The following is a 19,998-nucleotide window of genomic DNA, read 5'->3' on the forward strand; positions in this document are numbered from 1 at the left end:
CATCACCAAAGGTCACCTCTTGGGGACATCGTCTCTCCTGCCACCGATGGGCTTCATTCCAGCCCCTGGGATTCTCATACACCTGTGCCCCTCCCTCCCTCCCCCTGACCTTTCAAGGTGCAGAGTTAATCTGCGTGGGCCGTGCAGGAGCCCAGCTGGGTTCCATACGGCCACTAGCCTGACCCGGCCTTCACGCACACAGGTGAAAATGGAAGACAGAGGGGCCAAGAGGACCCTCATCCCTCGTCCTTTCCCTTACTGCCTATCCTGACCCCTAGTCTTCCAGCACATCCAGTTCAGTCCACCTTCAGACGTTTCCAGAAAACAGTCAAGCCTCTGCATCTGTGCAGCCTTGTTCAACCCTTGGCCACCCTTGTGCCTCCTCCTTACCCCACACAGAGGCCAGAGGAAACCTAGCCGCTCCTCCTCTGCTCACAGCCTTCCATGGCTCCCATCACCCAGAGTAAAAGCCCACCTTCTCACTGTGACTCACAACCCACCCTCAGGCCTCCTCGCTTCACCTCGCTCCTTCCGTTCCAGCTGCACTGGCCTCACAGCTGGAGGTGGCTCTCCAACAGCAGGCAGTTCTGCCTCAGGCCCTTGCACTGGCTGCTTCCTCAGGCATTGGCAGGGCCCTTGCTTCCCCAGCTTCAGGCTTTACCTCGTGTCACCTGGTCGTTGCACCTCCCTGATCGCCCTGCCCCCATCAGCCTTCTCCTTGGCACGAGTCACCATCTGTCCTGCTCTGTCTCCTGCTCAGTACTTTTTTAACGTGCTCTCCGTGTGGGCGAGGATTCTGTCCGTTAAAGATACCCAATTCTATAGCCAGCCTGGCAAGCTGAGGGGAGCTAAGGGGTCCCAGGACAAGCTGCTGGACAAGCCTCTCTAAGTCCAGTCGGGCAGCCCTCCCCCCGCCCCAGGCACTATCTGGTCACTATGGCACCCATCAGTAAGGGGAGAGCTGCGCCCCTACACCAGCCCCAGCCCAGCCTCAAGTTTCCCTTTGGCACGGCCCAGGCAGGAGGCTGCCAACGGGTGGGTGCAGAGGAGAAACACAAAGTGGCCCCTGGTGCTGGCAGCTGGGAACCAGGGCTCCCAGGCACCAAGGGCTGAGGGGGCTGCCAAGGTCCCAAGAAAGGCACTTGTACCCTGCCCTTCCTGAAAGGGCAGGCCGCCTCTTCCCCAGGGAGCTTACCCCAGCCCTCACCCTTGTACACACCACTGCCCCTGCCCTGGAAGGCCTCTGCCACCTCAATCCCCTGCTGACCTGGCAGGGAGGGGCTTGGGGGTCCCTTGCTCTCTGTCCTGTCTTGGCAGTCAAAGGCCACCTCTGAGGCAGATGAGGTCAGGTTCTGGGAGGCCAAGTATCTTCTTTCTTTCCCTCCCCAGGCAAGGGCCCAGAGACAAAGCCCCATCCGGCTTGTTGACTAGTGCGGCCCCAGGATTTTTGCACAGGCTGTCCTTTCTGCCCAGGAGGCTTGACCTCCCAGAACCTGGGCTGACTGATCCTTCTTGTTCAGGCGGACACACCTCAATGGTGACCTCATCCCAGAGGCCCCGCACACCCCCGCCCTCTGTTGTCCAGCTTCTACTTATCAAGGGGCGCTCACTGGGCACTCATCTTTCTGGGCAGGGAGCTTGCTGCTTCGGCCACAGCAGTGCTCTGGCACCCACGCCCCATCACGGCGGGTCTGTCCTGACTCACCACTCGGCAGCAAGGAGCAGGGGCCGGTGTGGTAGGGTGATGTTTACTCCTCTGAGGACCCGGCACGCCCCCTCCCCACTTAACTGAGCTGAGGCCTGAGTACTTCCGGCACTCTCACCACCTCCAGACCCCCCAGGGGTGCTGCATTTAAATTCTGGTAACCCTTGGGATGGCTGTGACCTCCCCATGCCTCAGTTTCCTGGATGTCAACCGAGTTGTAGGGGTAGCTGTTTGGTCACCAGGGGTCCCTCCCATCTGCCCCCTCAAAGTGGCTGGAGCAAACACAGATTGGGTGGGGATTCCTGGAATGGAGACATTTATTGAAAAACGGCAGGCTGGGCTGGGCTTCCAGCCTGTGCTCTAGCCAAAGGGCAAGTGCCCGGCGGAGAGGGCAGCAGAGCCCTGGCCTCGCATTCTCACGGCTCCTCCGGAAGTGCCTCTGGGGCAGGCCTCAGGCACTGGGGGCATACTGCAGCACCAGCCGGTCAAAGTCGTTCTCCTTCCACGTGAATTGGGGGTGCAGGGGTAGGGGCGGAGGGCGGGCAGAGAGAGAGAAACAGGAGAAGTTGTGAGCCAGGCCCCGAGTCCCCCACCTTGCCTAGCAGAGCCTGCGGGCTCTGGGGCAGAGCTGGGCCACCCGCAAGGGCTCACCTTGGCCTGGTACTCCTTGATGAAGGGGTGGGACCTGTGGGCGTCCTTCAGCTGGGACAGGTAGCGGTTTGTCACCTGTGGGAGGAGGCAAGGTTAGCTAAATATGGGGACCCCACTTAGGCTCTGACCTGGAAAGAATGGGATCAAACAAGGGCCACCCAGCCAGACCCAAGCAAGAGCCCCAATTTCTCCACAGTTTTTCCATCACCGCACACCCAGGAATCATGCTGAAGTAGAGGGGACCCTGGGGGGTGGGGCCAGGAGCCTGTGCTTGGCACATGATTGAAGGGATGCACCGGGTTCAGGGATGTGGGCTGGGGGGGGGGGACCCAGGCCCAGGGAGAGGCAGGGGGCCAGACGGAGTGGACGACAGGTCAGAGGGACGGGGCTGGGAAAGGAGATGGGCTTGTTCTGGGCACACTGTATGGAGACGCCTCAGAGGCCTGGGGATGGGAACTGGGGCCAAGACGGAGCCTCGTGCCCAGCCTGGCCCTACCCACCCCCCGGCCCAGCCAGACATACGGGGCTGTGGGCGCCTGTGCGGCTCTGCTTCTTCCAAACCGGGAGTCTGGGGGTGTTTCTGTGCTGAGTGGGAGGGCTGTCCTATCTGTCCCACACCACCCCAGCCCTGAGGCTGCCAGGGGGCCCTTCTCTAGGCACTGGGGACAGACCCCCATGAAGCCCTGGGTGGGGCGGGCCCCTGACTGCCTGGGCTTGGCACCTAATGGGACAGGCCCCGCATCCGCCCCCTGCACCCTCAGACGAGACAGGCTCCCCAGGATGGCTCCCCTGGGCCCCGTTTCTCTGTCCCGTTGCCTGCTCCTGACTGTGAGGTGACACAGGCTGGCTCCCACCCTAGGAGCCCTGAGCCTCAGTGTCCAGAGAACTCGCAGAGCTCCAGGCAGGGTGGGGGCCCTGGGGGACTGCCTGCACCACCAACTTCCCAGGGTCAATGGCAGCCGCATCCACTCATGGGGAGCAGGTTTCTGCCCCAACCCCAGGCCAGCCTTGAAGTTCGACCCTGTGGCCTTGAGCTCCTGGGGGAGCCAGGGCCTCGCTGGAGACCCTGGCCCACCCCAGGCTGGCACCATGAGGGCCGGAAAACCCTGCGGCACCTGCTGGGGGCGGGGAGGCCTACCTCAGGAGGCTTGCCCAGGTGCTGGGACAGGACGACGAGGTTGATCAGCGTCTCAGGGTGGCTGCTGTCCTGGCAACAGAGGGGACGGGCAGGGTCAGCTTCTCCAGGCCACAGCCCCAACTCAGGGCTGGGGCTACGAGACGCAGGGTGCCCCGTGACCGGATGGTTGGCCAGGTGGCGGCCTCGGAGCCTTCCCTTCTGCCTCCCCACACCAGCTGCTTTCCCCAGGGGCTTGGTGCTTCCTGAACAGGCCAGACTGACACGGAGACTCCGCTTGCTGCAGTTTCCGAGGGGCATATTTATCTATCACAAATCTTAAGGTGACAGAGTCTAGGCCCAGGCAGCCTCAACGTATCACAGCCCAGCGAGCTGGTCCTGCTGCTGCAGCTGTGAGGCCTGAGACTGTGGGGTAGGGCCCGCCCGCCCACTCCCCAGGGGACTTGACAGGAAACTGCAGGAAATTACCAGAACCTCTGAGCAGCTGACCTCCCCTCACCCGCCCACACTGGGCGCTGAAGCCCGGGGAATGCTGGGAATGGGCTTGGCTGCTGCCTTGGCCAGGAACCCCAGCCCGAAGGCCCTGATGGGGGGCGAGGCAGGGACATGCCGCACGGGGTGTCGCAGGCTCAAGGGGCCGCGAGGACCCTGGCTGCCTGCACGGGGCACAGCTCCACACACGCCCTTCAGCCTGTCCCAACCTGGCCAACAACCTGCTGTGATCGCTCGGCCCCTCGCAGCGAGGAAGAGGGGCACGGCTGGCCACTGGGGTCAGTCTCTCACTGTATCAGAGCCGCTTCAGCTGTTGCTCGGGAGAAGGCAGGCCACGGCGGCAGCCCCAGCCCCCTGCAGGCGGCACGCCCAGACCCTCTACTCAGCGAGCACGGGCGCCACGTCTGCGTGTGGTCCGCTCGCTCCTCAGCAGTCATCGGTAGGGTGGCTTTCTCTCAAGCACAGAAACAGGTCAGGGATCATCGCCCTGAAAGGCCCCAGGCCAGGCAGCGGCAGCATCAGTGAGGAGGAGACGGGGTGTGTGTCTGCCTAGCTCAGGCCTGGGCTGACGGGATCCTCCCATTTCCAAGAGAAGTCAGAACGAGGACTGTGGTTCGCAATCCCGATTTTCAGCTGAGTCAGCGTGAGAACCCCCACCCGGCCAGCAGGCAGGCCGTGGGGTCCCTGCTGCACCTGTTTCGGGGGTGGGGCTGGGCCTGCCCATACCTTGTCCAGTGCCTCCTGCAGCACGCCCTCGGCGGCCTCCCAGCGGCCCTGGGCCATGTGGCAGGCTGCCTGCCCGTTGAGCAGCAGCAGGGTCGGGGAGCACTTGTCGGCCATCTCCTGGAAGATGTAGTAGGCGTCCTGGAGCTTCTCACCTCCCTGCGGGGACGGATGGACATCACGGCCTTGTCACCCTGCTGCCCTGCCCTGCCCCAGCCTGCTCCCTCCTGGAGGGCTCTCACGGCAGGCGGCCCAGGGCAGGCACCCTGGGGACACCGCCCTCTTCCCCACAGAGGCCCTTGAGCAGCCTGTGCCGTGAAGGGGCCGAGGCGGTGCGCAGACCCCTCAAACCCCAAGGCCTCAGTTTACGGCCTTGAAAGGCTCGGCTTCGGGAAGGAGGAATCAACGCACAGGCAGCGGGGCCGAGGTCTGGGCTGGGACACATGACCCCCCAGCCTCCGCTCCACGGTCGGTCCTGAGCCCGCCCGCCTGCATTCTGAATGGCAGGTTCTGTCTGCTTGGCAGAGACAGAGTCACGCTGGCGAGGGAGCCTGACACGAAGATGCACTTGTGAACAAATGCAAGGCTACCAGACAGGACTGTTGGGGTGTGTCCCCTACACTGAATAGATCCTACAGGGTGAGGCCTCAGCCCTGCAAAACGACGTGCAGATGCTCGCAGATGAAGGACACGTTTTGAAAAAGCCCAGACAAGAGAGTGAACTCAGAGAAAAGAAGTCAAAAGCCCAAGACAGAAATGGGGCTGCTGCCAGGAGAGGGGTGCCCAGGCATGTGGGGGTAAGAGGGCTGGGCTCGAGGAGGGAGAGTGTGAGGGGGGACTCGGGCACAACTCTGTGTCAGGAGCCTGGAGAGAGCTGAGCAGCAGCCGAGCCTGGGGCCAGGCCCCAGAGGAGGGTGTGCTGCCAGGCTGGCTGGCTGGCTCCCTGCAGCCAGGGTGGGGGTGGGGGCGCATGCAGGGAGAGGCAGGCCGAGTCTGGTTCGGAGCCCCCGTTGGTGCACCCTGACCCTGGCCAAGCTATCGGGCTATAGGAAGCCAGTAGGGGTCAAGGCTGAGTGACGGGGAAAACGTGCTGGGGCTCTTCTGGGCGACTGGCCCCCAAGGAAGCACGAAGCCCGGGATGCCCGTGAAGCCCAGCTACAGCCTTGGGGCACCCGGGTGCTCCCGCCCAGGCTGGGCAGGGGCTCACCGCAGCCAGGTTGGCCCAGGCGGTGGCCAGCTGGGTGAGCGTGGCGTCCTCATCCTGGTCCTGCATCTTCTTCAGCTCCTTCCTGGGGGCGGAGGAGAGGGGCCCAGTGGCTGCGGGGCCCGGTCACTGCCCCCCACCCCTGCCCGAGTTCCTTGCTCACGAGGCGTGGCACCTCCCCACCCCCGCGGCCGCACACGCCTGAAGCCTGCCCCCACCCTGCAGGCCGGGCCCCGCTGCCGGCCTCATGGAAGGAAGCTGAGGCACAGGCAGCAACGCCCCCCGTCCCAGGCCACACCGTGCAGGGAAGGGCAGGGAAGCAGTGGTGCCCTCACCCCCGTGGACCAGAACACTCTACGTGGAGAAACATTCACGTTGCTGACGATCTGAGCCAGGGGGTGTGCTCAGAGTGGTCCCCACTGAAGACAGAGGCCTGGTTTCTGGAAAACTCAGAGTCCCAGCACAGCCTGGCCTTTACTAAGACACCCTTCCCTCCCACCCCCAGTGGGGAGGGGCTTACCGGGCTAGGTCCAGGCGGTCAAGCTTCAGCAGGATCTGCACTGTCATGGCCATGCTGCGGGAAAAGTATGTGGTCCGTGAACCCTCGTCCCACCGCACCTTCCTCCAGGGACCTCATTCTCATTAAGCACCACCTTCCCGAGACTTCCTGTTAGTGCTTGGGCCACCAGTTCCACTTTGCAGAGGGGAAAACCGAGGCTGACCATAGCCCAGTACAATCAAACTCTGTGGGCACTGCTCGCCGCAACCAGTGCCCCATCACTTCCCAGGCCCTGTGCCTCCGTCGAGCAGGATCAGGCTGAGAGCTCCGCGGGGTCCCCAGGCCTGTGGCCCACTCCCTGCCTACCCCAAGGCCAGCCACCAGTTTGCACCCCCCTCCTCTTTCCAAACACAGTCCTGAATGAAGTGTCTGCAAGGACACACGTGCTCCTTGCCTTCAGCGCCCACACCCACCACCCCCTCAGGCCTAGACAATTGGGACGCCAATCACTAGCGTGGCCTCTTGTTCCAGAGCTTTCCTGCCGGAACGTGATCCAGCGCCCAGAAGAGCCTGGGGAGGAGCATGAGAAACATTCGTGGATCCACTGCCACATCAGCCACGCACCAGGCCGACTGCAAACCCCTTTCTGCATTGAGGTGGGACATGAATGGAGAAGGAAGACTAACCAAGGGAAGGCAGAAACCAGAGCGCTCGTGGAGCCCCGGCTGCAGCGAGGGTCAGAGGACAGCCCAGAGCCACCCACTGGGGTGGGAGTGGAGCCAGCTGCAGGCTGCACGGGGCTCCAGCATCCAGGCCTGCCGTGCCCAAGGGCCGGCCTCAGGGGAGGGTGGTGGGGGCCCAAGGAAGAAGTGGACAGGCCAGGGCCCTGGGCAGAGGAACACAAGGCTTTGTGGAGGGAGGGCGGGCACGGAGGCCTTGGGCAGAGACAAAGGTGCTTTCAGCTCCACTGCTGGGAACAGAGGGTTTTCAGCTGAGGGTGCCATGTCCTCAGAGCGCAGCCCAGCCGTGCGGAAGAGAATGTCTCTGGAACTGGGAACAAGAGCTGGAGCCGGAACGAGAGGCCTGCGCCCCACCCCAGGCCCACTTTCAGAGCAGCCCCCCTTGCCGTTCCTATGACAACGGCTGATGAGGCTCTGGGTGGCCTGGACAGCAGAAGGGCCACTCACGAGGCAACCCCCCAAAGCCCTGTGCAGGACGGCCACTCACCACTCCAGGCTGTCCCCCTGGTGAAGGGTGCGCAGGGCTGCGTCTGGGTTCTGGTCATAGAAGTAGATGGAGGCGGCCATGAGCAGAAAGGTGGTGTTGGTCACATCCACGCTCCGGCTCATCTCCCGGTCCAGCTCGGCCACGATCGCGTCCCTGTGAGACACAGCTGCTCATGGCCTGAGGCAGGGGCAGCAGGTGGCTGCACCCCCCGGGGGAACAGACAGGCCCAGAGACAGCGAGTCAGGCCCCCGCGGGCACACAGCAGCAGTGGGCAGGATGGGCCCAGCTGTCTGTGCCAAGCCCCTCTGGGTGCTGGTCTCCCCACCTCCTCAGGCACTTCTCAGCCTTCACACAAACAGGGAAACCGAGGCCAGAAGTGGGGTCAGGTGCGCCAGGCCCCATGGGGAGATGCGGTGCAGGAAGGGTCGTGCCTGGCCCTGCCCACAGATGACATCCCAGGCCCCGCGCTCCCCTGGCCGCAGTGCTCAAGGGCTGAGGTGTGCACACCACCCCGATGCAGAGAGGTGGGCTGGCTTTGCCGGGGGCACCTCCCACCGCAGGGGCATGAGGCTGCACAGGTGGACCTCATTCTCATGCCGCCGCCAACTTCACCAGGAGGCTGGTGGTCTCAGCAGAGGGTCCAGATCTACCTCGGTCAGCACTGGGCCTGGGTCCTGAGGGCGGCTGTGCGGGAGACGCCCCGCGGCCACGGTGGCTGTCCCTAGCTCCCCAGCCTGACTGCTTCCGACAGGTGGGTGGCTTGCTGGGCTGGGGCCTGGGTGCTGGAGCCAGGCTGGAGTCCAGGCTGGCCTGAGGACCAGCTGGGCGCACCCACACGTCACATTACACCAGAAATGAACTGCTTAACCAAATCGAGGAGTTGGGACTCTTGTTTCAAAAGGGCTGCTGGGCAATTAACAAGAGAAGGGCCCTGTGTCGCTACCGGACAAACGCTGTAGCTCGGAACCGAGGCCGTCTCAGCAAATGCCTACGTTTCATGTGGGTTTCAGGGGGCAGTGGCCAAATGTCTGTGTACCCCGGGGTCCCTGGAGGCCAGGGACCTGTCTGTCACCCTCTCCGCGCCCACAGAGAGGGGCCTGACAGACAAACGACTTCACAGCTGAGTCTGCTGCCCACTGTGCACGCGGCAGGACTGTGCCGGGATCCCACGGGGCTGGCATGAGCCGCCCCAAGGCCACCTCACACAGCTTCCCGCCTGCTTCCCGGCGCACAGGCGGTGGGCGTGCGGTCTGCTCTTGTCCCCGTGACGTCGGCGTCGTACGCCGTTACTGGAGCGTGCTGTGGTTATCGCGTGGGCTCTGGCGCTTTCTCCACCGCCTGCCTGCCAGGCAGTCTGCACTGTCAGGACGGACGCCCCGTGAGCACCTCTGCTTGTCTGAGCACCGGCTCCACGCCCCGGCTTCCCGCGGGTTCTTTTCTGCAATGCCTGCAGCAGTCCAGGAGCTCCTTCCCCTTCCCAAGGGGCTCATCGCCCAGGCTAGTGGGGTGCAGAGAGGGCGCCTGTCTTAACTGCCCCAGGGCTGCCATCACAAAGCACCAGGAAGCAGTGAAGTAACAAGGGTGTATCCTCTCACAGTTCTAGAAGCCAGCAGTCTGAGATCAAGGTGTTGGCAGGGGACTTCCCTGTGGTCCAGTGGCTAAAACTCTACACCCCCAATGCAGGGGGCCCCGGTTCAATCCCTGATCAGGGAACTAGTACCGCAACTAAGTACCGCAACTAAGATTTCGCAGGCTGCAACTAAAGACACTGCAGTGAAGATCAAAGACCCTGCACGTGGCAACTGAGACTCAGTGCGGCCAAGTAATTTTTTTTTTTTGAAGGTGTTGGCAGGACTGGTTTCTTCTGCAGGACTCCAAGGGACAATGTGTCCTGGGCCTCCCTCCCGGCTCTCGGCACTGTGGCAGTCCTTGCCTTGTGTCTTGTTTTATCCAGATCTCTGCCTGCGTCTTCAGGTGGCCTCCATGTCTGTCTTCTTTCCCATCTCTTCTGAAGACACCCGTCACTGGATTTAGGGCCCACCTTACACCCAAGATGAGCCCAAGGTCCTTAACCACTTACATCTGCAGAGACCCCACTTCCAACTAGGTCAGGTTCACAGGTTTTGGGGGTTCCCATTCGGCTGCCACTGCTTTTGGGCTCTTTGTGGACCAAGGAGCCAGATCAAAGGAGGCTGCACATGGGGTGCTGCCCTCCATGAGGAGCAGAAGTGGGGGTCACAGGAGATATCCACACTTGGGACCCACAGAGGGCTGCAGCAGCCAATGAGGGAAGCGTAGTATCAATGAGGTCATGACCACATCCTGGTCTAACAAGCTCCACGGGGCAGAGTGCAGGGCAGGACCCCCTGAGACCCCCCCCTGAGGCATCACAGTGCTGTGAGAAGGCCCCGGAACTGGGACGGGCAGGTGGGGGCCGGCTCCCAGCAGAGCGTCTCCGTCATGGGCTGTGCTGCCCCAGCCTTCTAGCCCAGCCACCCTCTGAGGAGTGTTTCCCCTCTGAAATCCCAGGGGACTTTGTGACCAGTCCATTCCCGGGGGTGGGGGAACCGCAGGGCCTGCTGGGTCAGGGTGGTGCTCCACGCACAGGCAAGGCAGGGCCACACAGCTCCCAGCAGAGGCTGAGCTCACAGGCACCTGGGCGAGCCGCCCAGCCCAAGACCTGCCGAGCAGGAGCCACCTGAAGCCAGCAGGGCCAGACCGCGTGCAGTCTCAGACCCCACGCCGGGCAGCAGAGAACAGGCAGGCCTGGTCCTGGAGGACCCAGCGCTTCCGGGCCCCTACAGCCCTGCCCCTCGCCTCTCCCGGCCACCGCCTGAGGAAGCCTGATGCCTACTGATCTGCGGCACGAGACGGGCAGGCAGCTCAGAGTGAGGACTCGGTGTCCACCCTCCCACCCGTCTGCACAGAGATGAACGACAGGCGGAGCAGCCGCCAGCGCCTCCCGCAACACAGGCGAGCAGCAATGGGAGGTGGGCGGCAGGGTCCCCGCCACGCGTCCCGGGGAGGCGCTCTGGACAGTGAGGCTCCCGCAGCCCCTAGGCACCTGTGCACTGGTCCCCACCTCTGGTCCCCGGTCCCGCAGAGACCTCCGTGAAGCAGGGCCCCGCACTGCCCCCCCGTGTGGGTGAGAGGAACCAAGGCTCAGTCAGGTGACAGGACACAGGAGGGATGCCATCCAGACATCCCTGCCCACCCAGGCCCATCCACGGTGCCCCAGCCCCGTCCCAGCCTCACCGCCGGCTGTCGCTGGCCAGGTACTCAGCAAACATGCGCACGGCCTGCAGCTCGGGGGCGGAGGAGGGCTTGATCTCATCCAGCACCACGCCGTACTTCCTCTGCAGGTAGGACACGGACACCGTCAGCCCCACTGGACCTCCCCGTGCGGTCTGTGTCCCAGACCCCAGGGAACATACAGGGGCTGTCTGGCGCCAGCATCGCCCTGGGGAAGCCCCAGTGCCTGCCGCTCCCAGGGACGCCCCTCGGCCCACGGGAGCAGCGCCGCTACAGCGCACTGTGGCAGCCGGCACAGCGTCACTTGTCAGCCGCACGGCCCGCTGCTCCAGTTGGAGACCCTGGCCGGTCACTGTACATCCCCCAGTGGCGAAGTGACAGGGGGAGGGCCCCCCAGCTTTGGGGAGGGGGTCGCCAGGGTCAAGGACCCTGGGTGCGTGCTTCTGCTGAAGCAGAGCGCACGCCCTGCCAGCAGACATCCAGCAGGGAGGTCACTGCCAAGGGAAACGGGAATCAGGGACCCTTTTCCCGTTTCTTTCCAAGTAGCTGCAGTGAGTTCATTGCTTCTGCGTGTGCTCACCTTTCATTTTTTGGTCTTGCCATGCAGTATGTGGGGTCTTAGTTCCCCGACCAGGGATCCAACCCACGACCCCCGCACTGGAAGCCACGGAGCCTTAACCACTGGACCGCCGGGGCAGTCCCTACACGTGTATCTTTTAAACACACATGTGCGTATATGAACATGTCCAGGGAGACTCTGGAGTACACTGGGGCACCCTACTCTGATGGGGGGGCCACGCATACCCTGGAGGTGGGAGGTGGCAGGGAGGAGCACCTGGGCCACAGGGGAAGTCCCCTTGGGTTCTAGAATGCTCCACAGAGGGAAGGATGCAAACGGACCTGGGAAGGCAGCTGGGGCCTGACGTGAGGTGGGGGCACCTATGGGGCCACGTGCCCACCACACAGCAGCCCAGGCCTGCCCTCTCCCCGCTGCTCCAAGGGGACACGGCTGGCGGGAGGCTGGCGGCCACTCCCGTGCAGTGGGCCTGGGGTGGGAACTCAGCGGGCACAGTTCAATCCTCTCTGCAGAGCCCGGGTTGTTTTTAAAACAGGGGGATGAACTCTCACTGTATTATGTCCCAGGGGAATGCTGCTTTTTAAGCCCCAAGTAAAGAACCTGCCTGCCAATGCAGGAGACGCCAAGAGATGTGGGTTCCATCCCTGGGTGGAAAGATCCCTTGGAATAGGAAATGGCTTCCCACTCTAGTCCTCTTGCCTGGAAAACCCCATGGACAGATGAGCCTGGTGGACTACAGTCCACAGGGTCACAAAGAGTTGGACATGACTGAGCACAGCATGTAATGCTGCTTTTAAAAATTTAACTGTAGCATAAAAATTTAACTGCAGCGTCTAAACTGCTAGCTATAGTTAGTAACAGTATCAATACCAGTGCATCAATTGTAACAAAAGCACCCCACCAACCCAAACTGTTAATGAGAGAAACTGCCTGTGGGGTGGGGCTGGGGATTTGGAATTTTTTTATCATCTGCTCGGTTATTCTGTAAACCCAGAACCCTGGTCTTCTGAGCCGGTGCTGCGGGGCCTCAGTGACACAGTCACCTTACTTGTGGTGGCCACGCCGGCCGCGGGGGTCCTGCCCCCGCGGACACTCTGCTCCTGACTCCCCCGTCCCAGGGCGCCGCCCCCGCCAACACTCTGCTCCTGACTCCCCCATCCCAGGGCGCCAGCCCCCACTGACACTCTGCTCCTGACTCCCCCGTCCCAGGGCGCCGGCAGTCATGGTCAAGGGCCCACGCTTACCTGTGCAAGGTACGCTCTGTACAGGAAGACGTCCCGTTCCACATCTCTCTCCGGGCTGGATGGCTGTGGAGGCAAAGGCAGGTCAGGACTCACGGGGCCGTGTGGCCAGCAGGCCCGCAGAGGCCGCCGCGGGCAGCCTTCCCAGGAGTCTGGGCCTAGTCCCCGCCCTGGCTCCCTGCTGCCTCACGACCTTCGGCCGCAGGAAAGCAGCCGCCACGGACGGCATGCAGCATGCTGGGCACCCCATTCCATCCCCCTGGGACATCCCCCTGGGCAAGGTGGCATGACTGTTACCCCGATCCGGCTGGGTGAGGGATGGGGACACTAACAGGCTGAAACGGCCCCAGCCATGCAGAAGGGGCCAGGGCAGAACCCATGCTTCTGACCACGGGACACTGGGCTGCTCATCCTGATGGGGAAGGACCCCAAGGTGCAGCCGACCAAAATGGAAGCAGCTCAACAGCCAGGTGGTCCGAGGACACCCGCAGTGGGGGTGGGGTGGGTGTGCACTGACGCCTACGTCTGCACAAGCCCAGAAAGCAGGCCTGGGAAGACTCCTATCTGGAGATGGATGGCTGATGCTGGAATGGGATGGGACCTGGTGGGCGATGTGCAAAGGGGACTTTACTGTCTGCAGCCGATACTTCCATCCCACTTTGGTTTCAAACGCTCTTTAAATGTGACCAACAGGAGAGACAAAGGTTCACCTCACTCAGAGGACCTTTCTGGGAAAGCTCAGCTTGGCTGCCCCAGCACAGTGATGCTGGGGTCTAGCCAGGCGGGGGGAGTCCTTGGAGACCGCCGTGTCCTCGGGGACGAGGTCCATGGGCTACGTTCAGTCAGCCCAGTCACCACACAGAATCCAGAAGCAGCCGTGAGGCGAGCTCATGCAGGCTTCCCTGCAGCACCCTGAAGAGGGCCCCCGTGCGGCTGCGGGCACACGAGGGGCCCTTCCTTGGGGGGACAGCTTCGGACCATGACCCGAGAGCTGGCTGCCTTTCTGGAGACCCCACGGTGCCTGCGGTGGGCAGGCACAGAGCACTTCAGCCCAGCGGGTGCGGGGATGCTGGGACAGGCCGCGCAGGGGCCGGGAAAGGGGAGTGACCTGGCAAGGGGGCCTGGCCACCTTGGAGCCGCCACTCCAAACCACAGGGCCCGGGGACCAGCAGAGAGGATGGCCTGCCAAGCTGCCCAAGCTGGGGGGACAATGGCCTGGAGCCCCACCAGTGGGAGCATGCCAGGACTACCCTCCTCTGAGGTTGAGAACCAGGCTCCAAGTGCCCAGGCCTTCTTCCCAGCCCGAGGGTGTGAGGGAGGTGGACATGTCCTCCTCTCAGGCCACCGGAGACTACAAACAAGAAGCCTGGCTCCTGGCCCCAGCTAGACTCCAGCCAGCTTCGCCACGGGGTCTCGGCAGCTTGCTCCAGCCACGGTGGCCAACCGGGATCTGGCCAGGACTTGGAACACAGTGTCTTCTAAAGAAGTGACTCTCAAAAGACCCTCAGAGCTGGACACTGGTGAAGACAACCCAGCTGGGGTCCCCACACCAACTTCAGTATAAAAAAAGAGAGAGAGAGAGAGAGAGAGACAAGGGGCTTCTCTGGTGGCTCAGTGGTAAAGGATCCACCTGCCAATGCAGGAGACATGGGTCCAAGCCCTGATCCAGGAATACCCCACAGGCTGCAAGGTCACGAAGCCTGTGCGCCACAGCTACTGAAGCCCGAACCCTAGAGCCCGTGCTCCACCAGAGAAGCTGCTGCAATGAGGCCCACACACCGAGTACCCCTGTTCACTGCAACCAGAGAAAGCCTGCGTGCAGCAACGAAGACCCAGGGCAGCCAAGAATAAAATAAATAAGATTATTCTCTTTAAAAAAAAGAGAGGAACAAATGCTGGCTCTTGGTATTTTTGAAGCAGGGACACAGTGAGATGCCCTGCGAGGGACCAGGGGACCAGAGGCCACTCTGCGCCTCAGGTACCCTCTGCATCTAACGGGCACACCACTGACCCTGCAGGATGGCCGAGGGGGGTCACCGAGACCCCACACGCAGACCTCAGGACCTTCCCAAGCAGCCAAAGAGAAGCGCTTCTGGGAGGTGTAAGAACGAAGACAGGTGTACAGACCAGGGAACCCCAGGAACTGTGAAGCGTGCCCCTAGGGGAGTGCCCCAGTGCCTAGTCCTGACGGCTCATCGGCACCAACTGGGAGGTCAAAGACCAGAAAAGCCAGGAGGCTCACACCCACCAGTGACATCCAACCTCCGGGGGTGCCTCAAACGGCCTGCAAGGAGCTCAGAGGTGCAACCAGGCCGGAGAGCCAGGGGAACGGTCCAGGGAGGCCAGGGATGGGGTTGAGGAAGGGACCACATCCCATCCTCTGACTGGCCATCAGTGTCAGCTGACCACACCAGACTGTCGGCTCCTGGAGGCCTTCTTAGCTGCTTCATCCTTAACACCTGTGCGGTGCCTGCCATCTTGTGGGCACTCGAGAAACAAGTAGGGACACAAACATCATGATGGCGCCAGCACCGCAACACACCAGGGGCTCCACCTGGGGCCACCTCTGGGGGTGCCTGTCTGAGGTTGCTGTAACCAACCACCACCTAGGGTGGGGTTCAAAACAACAGAAACTTGTTCTCTTGCGGTTCTGGAGGCCAGAGGTCCGAGATCAAGGTGTCAGCAGAGCTGTGCTCCCTCCACAGGCTGAGCGGATCGGCCTTTGCCTCATCCAGCTGCTGGCGGTTCTGGGTCATCCTTAGCTGGCGGCTGCATCACCCCAAACTCTGCCTCCACTTTTTCTGTCTGCCTCAAGCCTCTCTCTGAGAAGGACACCAGTCACTGGATTTAGTTGCTGTTTAGCTGCTAAGTCGTGTCTGACTCTTTGTGACCCCATGGACTGCAGCACGCCAGGCTTCCCTGTCCTTCACTGTCTCATGATTTTGCTCAAACTCACGTCCGCTGAGTCAGTGATGCCACCCAACCATCTCATCCTCTGTCGTCCCCTTCTCTCTTTCCCAGCATCAGGGTCTTTTCCAGTGAGTTGGCTCTTCATACCAGGTGGCCAGAGTACTGGAGTTTCTGCTTTAGCATCAGTCCTTCCAATGAATATTCAGGGTTGATTTCCTTTAGGATTGACTGGTTTGATTTCCTTGCAATCTAAGGGACTCTCAAGAGTCTTCTCCAATACCACAGTTCAAAATTCTTCAGTACTCAGCTTTCTTTATAGTCCAACTCTCACATCCAAACATGACTACTGGAAAAAGCACACCTCTGACTATAGGGGCTTTTGTTGGCAAAGTGACGTCTCTGCTTTTTAACATGCTGTCTAGGGCCGATCCTAAATCCTGGCTGATCTCATCCAGAGATCCTTCACTGGAATACAGCTGCATGTGAGTTTGCTCAGAAGTGTGTGACTCTTTGTGCCCCCATGGATGTAGCCCGCCAGAATCCTCTGTCCACGGAATTTCCCAGGCAAGAATACTGGAGTGGGTTGCCATTTCCTCCTCCGGGGCATCTTCCTGACCCAGGGATCGAACCCCATCTCCTGTGTCTCCTGCATCGGCAGGTGGATTCTTTACCACGCACCACCTGGCAGTGTGCAAATACCCTTTCCCAAATAAGTCACATTCACAGGTTCCGAGTGGACGCATCTCATCAGGGACACCATCTGACCCACTCCAGGCTGCCGAAGGGGGTTTAGGTAGCCGGTGGACCAGAGTTAAAGCCCATCAGAGGGCTCGGCAGGGAAAGCACTCCCGTTATTCTGGTCATGGCAGGGAGGGTCTCTTGGTTTGGTGCCAGTGCATCTTTACCGTGTTGCAGAGGAGGGCACACAGGCCCCAGCTCAGAGGTTGCACCACAGCCTTGCCTCCAACAACAGTGATCTGACAGCTGATCTGGCTTCCTTTGCTTTCCATTGCTGTCTGCATACAGCAGCTTGTGCTGCTTCCTTCAGCAGGGAGGTAAAATCTGCATATTATGACACAGTAAGACTCAAAGAACACATTGCTATAACACAAACAGAACAGACACTCAAGAGAAGACAGAAGGTGGATCGCTGAGTATGACGCAGAACCTCACAGGGCCCTACTGAGATCAAAGTCATGGCTCCCGTCTGACAGGAGGGAAAAGCGAGGCTCAGAGGGGTGCTGTGACAGCCCTGGCTGCAGGGAGAACTCAGAAGAGCCAGAAGCTGAGGCAGCCAGGCCTGGCCGACCTCCCTGCGGTCTATTCGACCCAGCAGAGAGGCACATGAACAGCTGCGACGCTGAGCACAGTAAGGCCCCGAGACATGCCCACGGCAGCCCTGGGACAGCTTTCCTTACATCACCAAAGGGACTTCATAGGTGTCATTAAGGTTATGGACCTGAACATGGGGAGACCATGCTGGGCTATCTGGGAGGGTCCAGTCTAACCACAGAACCCCTTAAAAGCAGAGGACTTTTAGACAAAGGGAACGAAGGGGAAGGGGAAATTTGCAAGACTCCAAGAACCCCCATGCCTGGATCTTTTTTTCTCTTTTTTAATTTATTTGGCTGCATCAGATGTTAGTTGCGGCACAGGAGATCTTCACTGAAGCATGTGGGATCCAGTTCCCTGACCAGGGATCGAACCTGGGCCCCCTGCATTGGGAGCACAGAGTCTTAACCACTGGACCACCAGAAAAGTCCCTCCGTGGCTGATTCTGAGATGGAAGGGTGATGTGGGAGGTTGAGGACTGGAGAGAAGCATCTAGAAGCCTCCAGGAACTAAGGGTGGCCCTGGCCGAGAGGCAGCAACTTCAACGAGTTAGGAAGGTGGTTCTTCCCCAGAATCTCCAGAAAGGATACAGCCGGGCCGATACCTTGATTTTAGCTTAGTAAGAGGAGGGTTGGACTTCTGACCTACAGAAGTTGCAAGATAGTAAGCTTGTGGTGCCTTGAGCTGTCCTTTGTCACACTGACAACGGAAAACTAATACAATCATGCAAACGTTGTTTCAACGAATCCGAACCTCCTACTGAAGTCTGAGGTTTTACCCTCCATACCACAGATGACACTCAGGGACATGAGGTTCACTGCCAAAGGCCAAAAGGGAAAGCAAGCCTTCTCCACTTCAGAATCCAAACTCCTCCAACACCTCAGCTGCCTCCCTGAAGACGTCTGCCACTCCCCTTGCATGGTGCTCCTATGGCCTCCCACACCTTGGGGATAAACTCCAAACCCTTGCTGTGCCCTCCTCACCCCAAGCCCTGCCTCTTACTCTGCTCACTTCATTCTTCATCTCCCCCACTATGCTCACCCCACTTCTGCGACCCCAGCCTCTTAGGCCTTGACTACACAGTGCTCACCCCTGCCTCAGCAACTTTGGGACTCTCACCTATGGAGTGAGAGCCTTCTCCAGGTTTGGTCACAGGGTTAGATGACAGTCACAGAAGCCTGGTCTGATTTGACCACTCCCACATGAAGCAGCCCCCCCTCCCCATGCCCCCCATATCTGATCAGCACTTTCTATCTCCTATCCCTGCAGGGCTCAAGTTGTAATTACATAATCACTCAATTCTTTACTTGTTTACTCTCTTCAGAACACTAGACCGTGAGGACAGGCAAAGACCCTGTCACATTCTTATCTCTTAAAAATCCTCGGGATTTCCTGGTGGTCCAGTGGTTAGGAGGGAGTCTGCCTGCCAGTGATGAGTCAAAGAAGATTCCACATGCTTCAGAGCAATGGAACCCATGTGCCACAACCACTGGACCAGCACTCTAGAGCCTGCAAGCCCCAACTACTGAAGCCCTTGAACCTAGAACCTGTGCTCCACAACAAGAGAAGCCACTGCGGTAAGAAGCTCATGTGGTGAGTAGTCCCCACGCTCCACAACTAGAGAGATGCCTGAGCAGCAATGAAGACCCTGCAGTCAAAAATAAATATTAAAAAAAGTAAAAAAAAAAAAATCTCCAATAGCTCACTCTCAAAGTGACAGTACCATCCATCTTCTTCCCAAAAAGGTGCTGCTAGCAGTCCGGCTGCCTGCCCCCTCTCCTGTCACCCACTCATTGCCTGGCTGCCTGGGCCTTTCCAGCTGCATTTTCTAGCTCTCAGTCAGGCTCACTCCCACCACTCTCCATCACACCACTTCCTGACACCTTTTAAATAACTTAATTTTATTTATTTGTATTTGTATTTGGCGTGGCATTCAGAACTTCCCCAACCAGGGATGGAACCATGCCCCCTGTAGTGGAAATGCCAAGTCTTAATCGCTGGACCACCAGGGATGCCCCTGATACCTTACTTTCTTATTGTCTATCTGCCTCCCTTGGGAGCTGAGGTTTCCAAGAAAGATAGGAGTTTTATCTATTTTGTCACAGCTTTGAGCCCAGTACGAATACACGGCCTGGCCCATACAGATGATCAGTGCGGAATGAATGATGAGCAAGTGTGGGGAGAAATAACCTGGCTAGAGGGGCAGGGTAACAGGCGAGAATTCATTTATCTCTTGAGCCTTCCTGTTCTCTCACCTGTAAAATGAGGATAAATAATAGTCTCTAGGGGTATTTGGGGGCATGGCGGAAACAAATGAGAACTATATTGTTATTACTATTATTACTACCGCACCGCAGTATCATTATATTTGTTACTATTACTATAGAAGCACGAACCTCTCTCTTAATCAAACGCCTCCTAAGGTACACAGTGAGCGGTCCAAGTAAGAATTATCATGAAATGTTACTGCTTTGCGTTTTGTCAAGGGACAAAGACAATTCCTCATCGCGCTCTGAAAAGGTGTGGGGGGTGAAACGGCGCGAGGAGACAAGATAGGGTTTTAAAAATCAGAGCCCGACCCGCGGCCACCAGGAAGCATCTTCCGTCTCCGCCCCCAGCGTCTCCCAGCCCCGGAGACGCCGCACCTTCACCCGCTGCGCCTCGTTGATGCACTGCTGGTAGCTGCCAATGTAGAAGGCGTTCTTCACGTCGAACAGCTCATCCACCTCCCCGGAGCCGCCAGAAGCCGGACCAGAAGCTGGAGGAGCCATGTCGCTGCCCTCTCACTCGCTCCTCTTCCTGAAAGACACGTCGGCCGGAAGGAGGCAGCCACCTACGGGCACGCCGGCAAATGTAGTTTACTGGCTGAGGGGCGTGAGACGCAAGTGCGTCTCGCAGGGCATCTTGGGAACTGTAGTTTAATGTGAGGCTGAAACTCCCGCGGGATTCCGGGAAAACATTGTAAGGATGAGGTCGAGGCTTTGAACTGAATTGGAGAAGGTGGGACCAAGCAGGAGGCAGATCCAATAAACGGTAACGCTTTCGTGACG

General features: G+C 60.0%; 1 protein-coding gene and 1 non-coding gene across 2 annotated transcripts; both read right to left on the minus strand.

Annotated features, from left to right (window-relative positions):
• Positions 1 to 2,004: 2,004 nt before the first annotated feature.
• COPE (COPI coat complex subunit epsilon) lies at positions 2,005 to 19,924 on the minus strand. The gene is made up of 10 exons (XM_043467428.1): positions 19,594 to 19,924; positions 12,710 to 12,772; positions 10,892 to 10,992; positions 7,637 to 7,789; positions 6,431 to 6,484; positions 5,914 to 5,995; positions 4,710 to 4,865; positions 3,495 to 3,563; positions 2,357 to 2,431; positions 2,005 to 2,204 (listed from the first exon to the last, which is right to left on the minus strand). The coding sequence occupies exons 1-10, from the start codon at positions 19,717 to 19,719 to the stop codon at positions 2,157 to 2,159; spliced, it is 927 nt and encodes a 308-aa protein (XP_043323363.1). The 5' UTR covers positions 19,720 to 19,924; the 3' UTR covers positions 2,005 to 2,156.
• On the minus strand, positions 17,302 to 17,374 carry TRNAG-CCC. Its single transcript has one exon. It is a non-coding gene; the product is annotated as a tRNA-Gly (tRNA).
• Positions 19,925 to 19,998: the final 74 nt, after the last annotated feature.

Source organism: Cervus canadensis, chromosome 4, assembly GCF_019320065.1.
Source record: "Cervus canadensis isolate Bull #8, Minnesota chromosome 4, ASM1932006v1, whole genome shotgun sequence".
Taxonomy (NCBI): domain Eukaryota; kingdom Metazoa; phylum Chordata; class Mammalia; order Artiodactyla; family Cervidae; genus Cervus; species Cervus canadensis.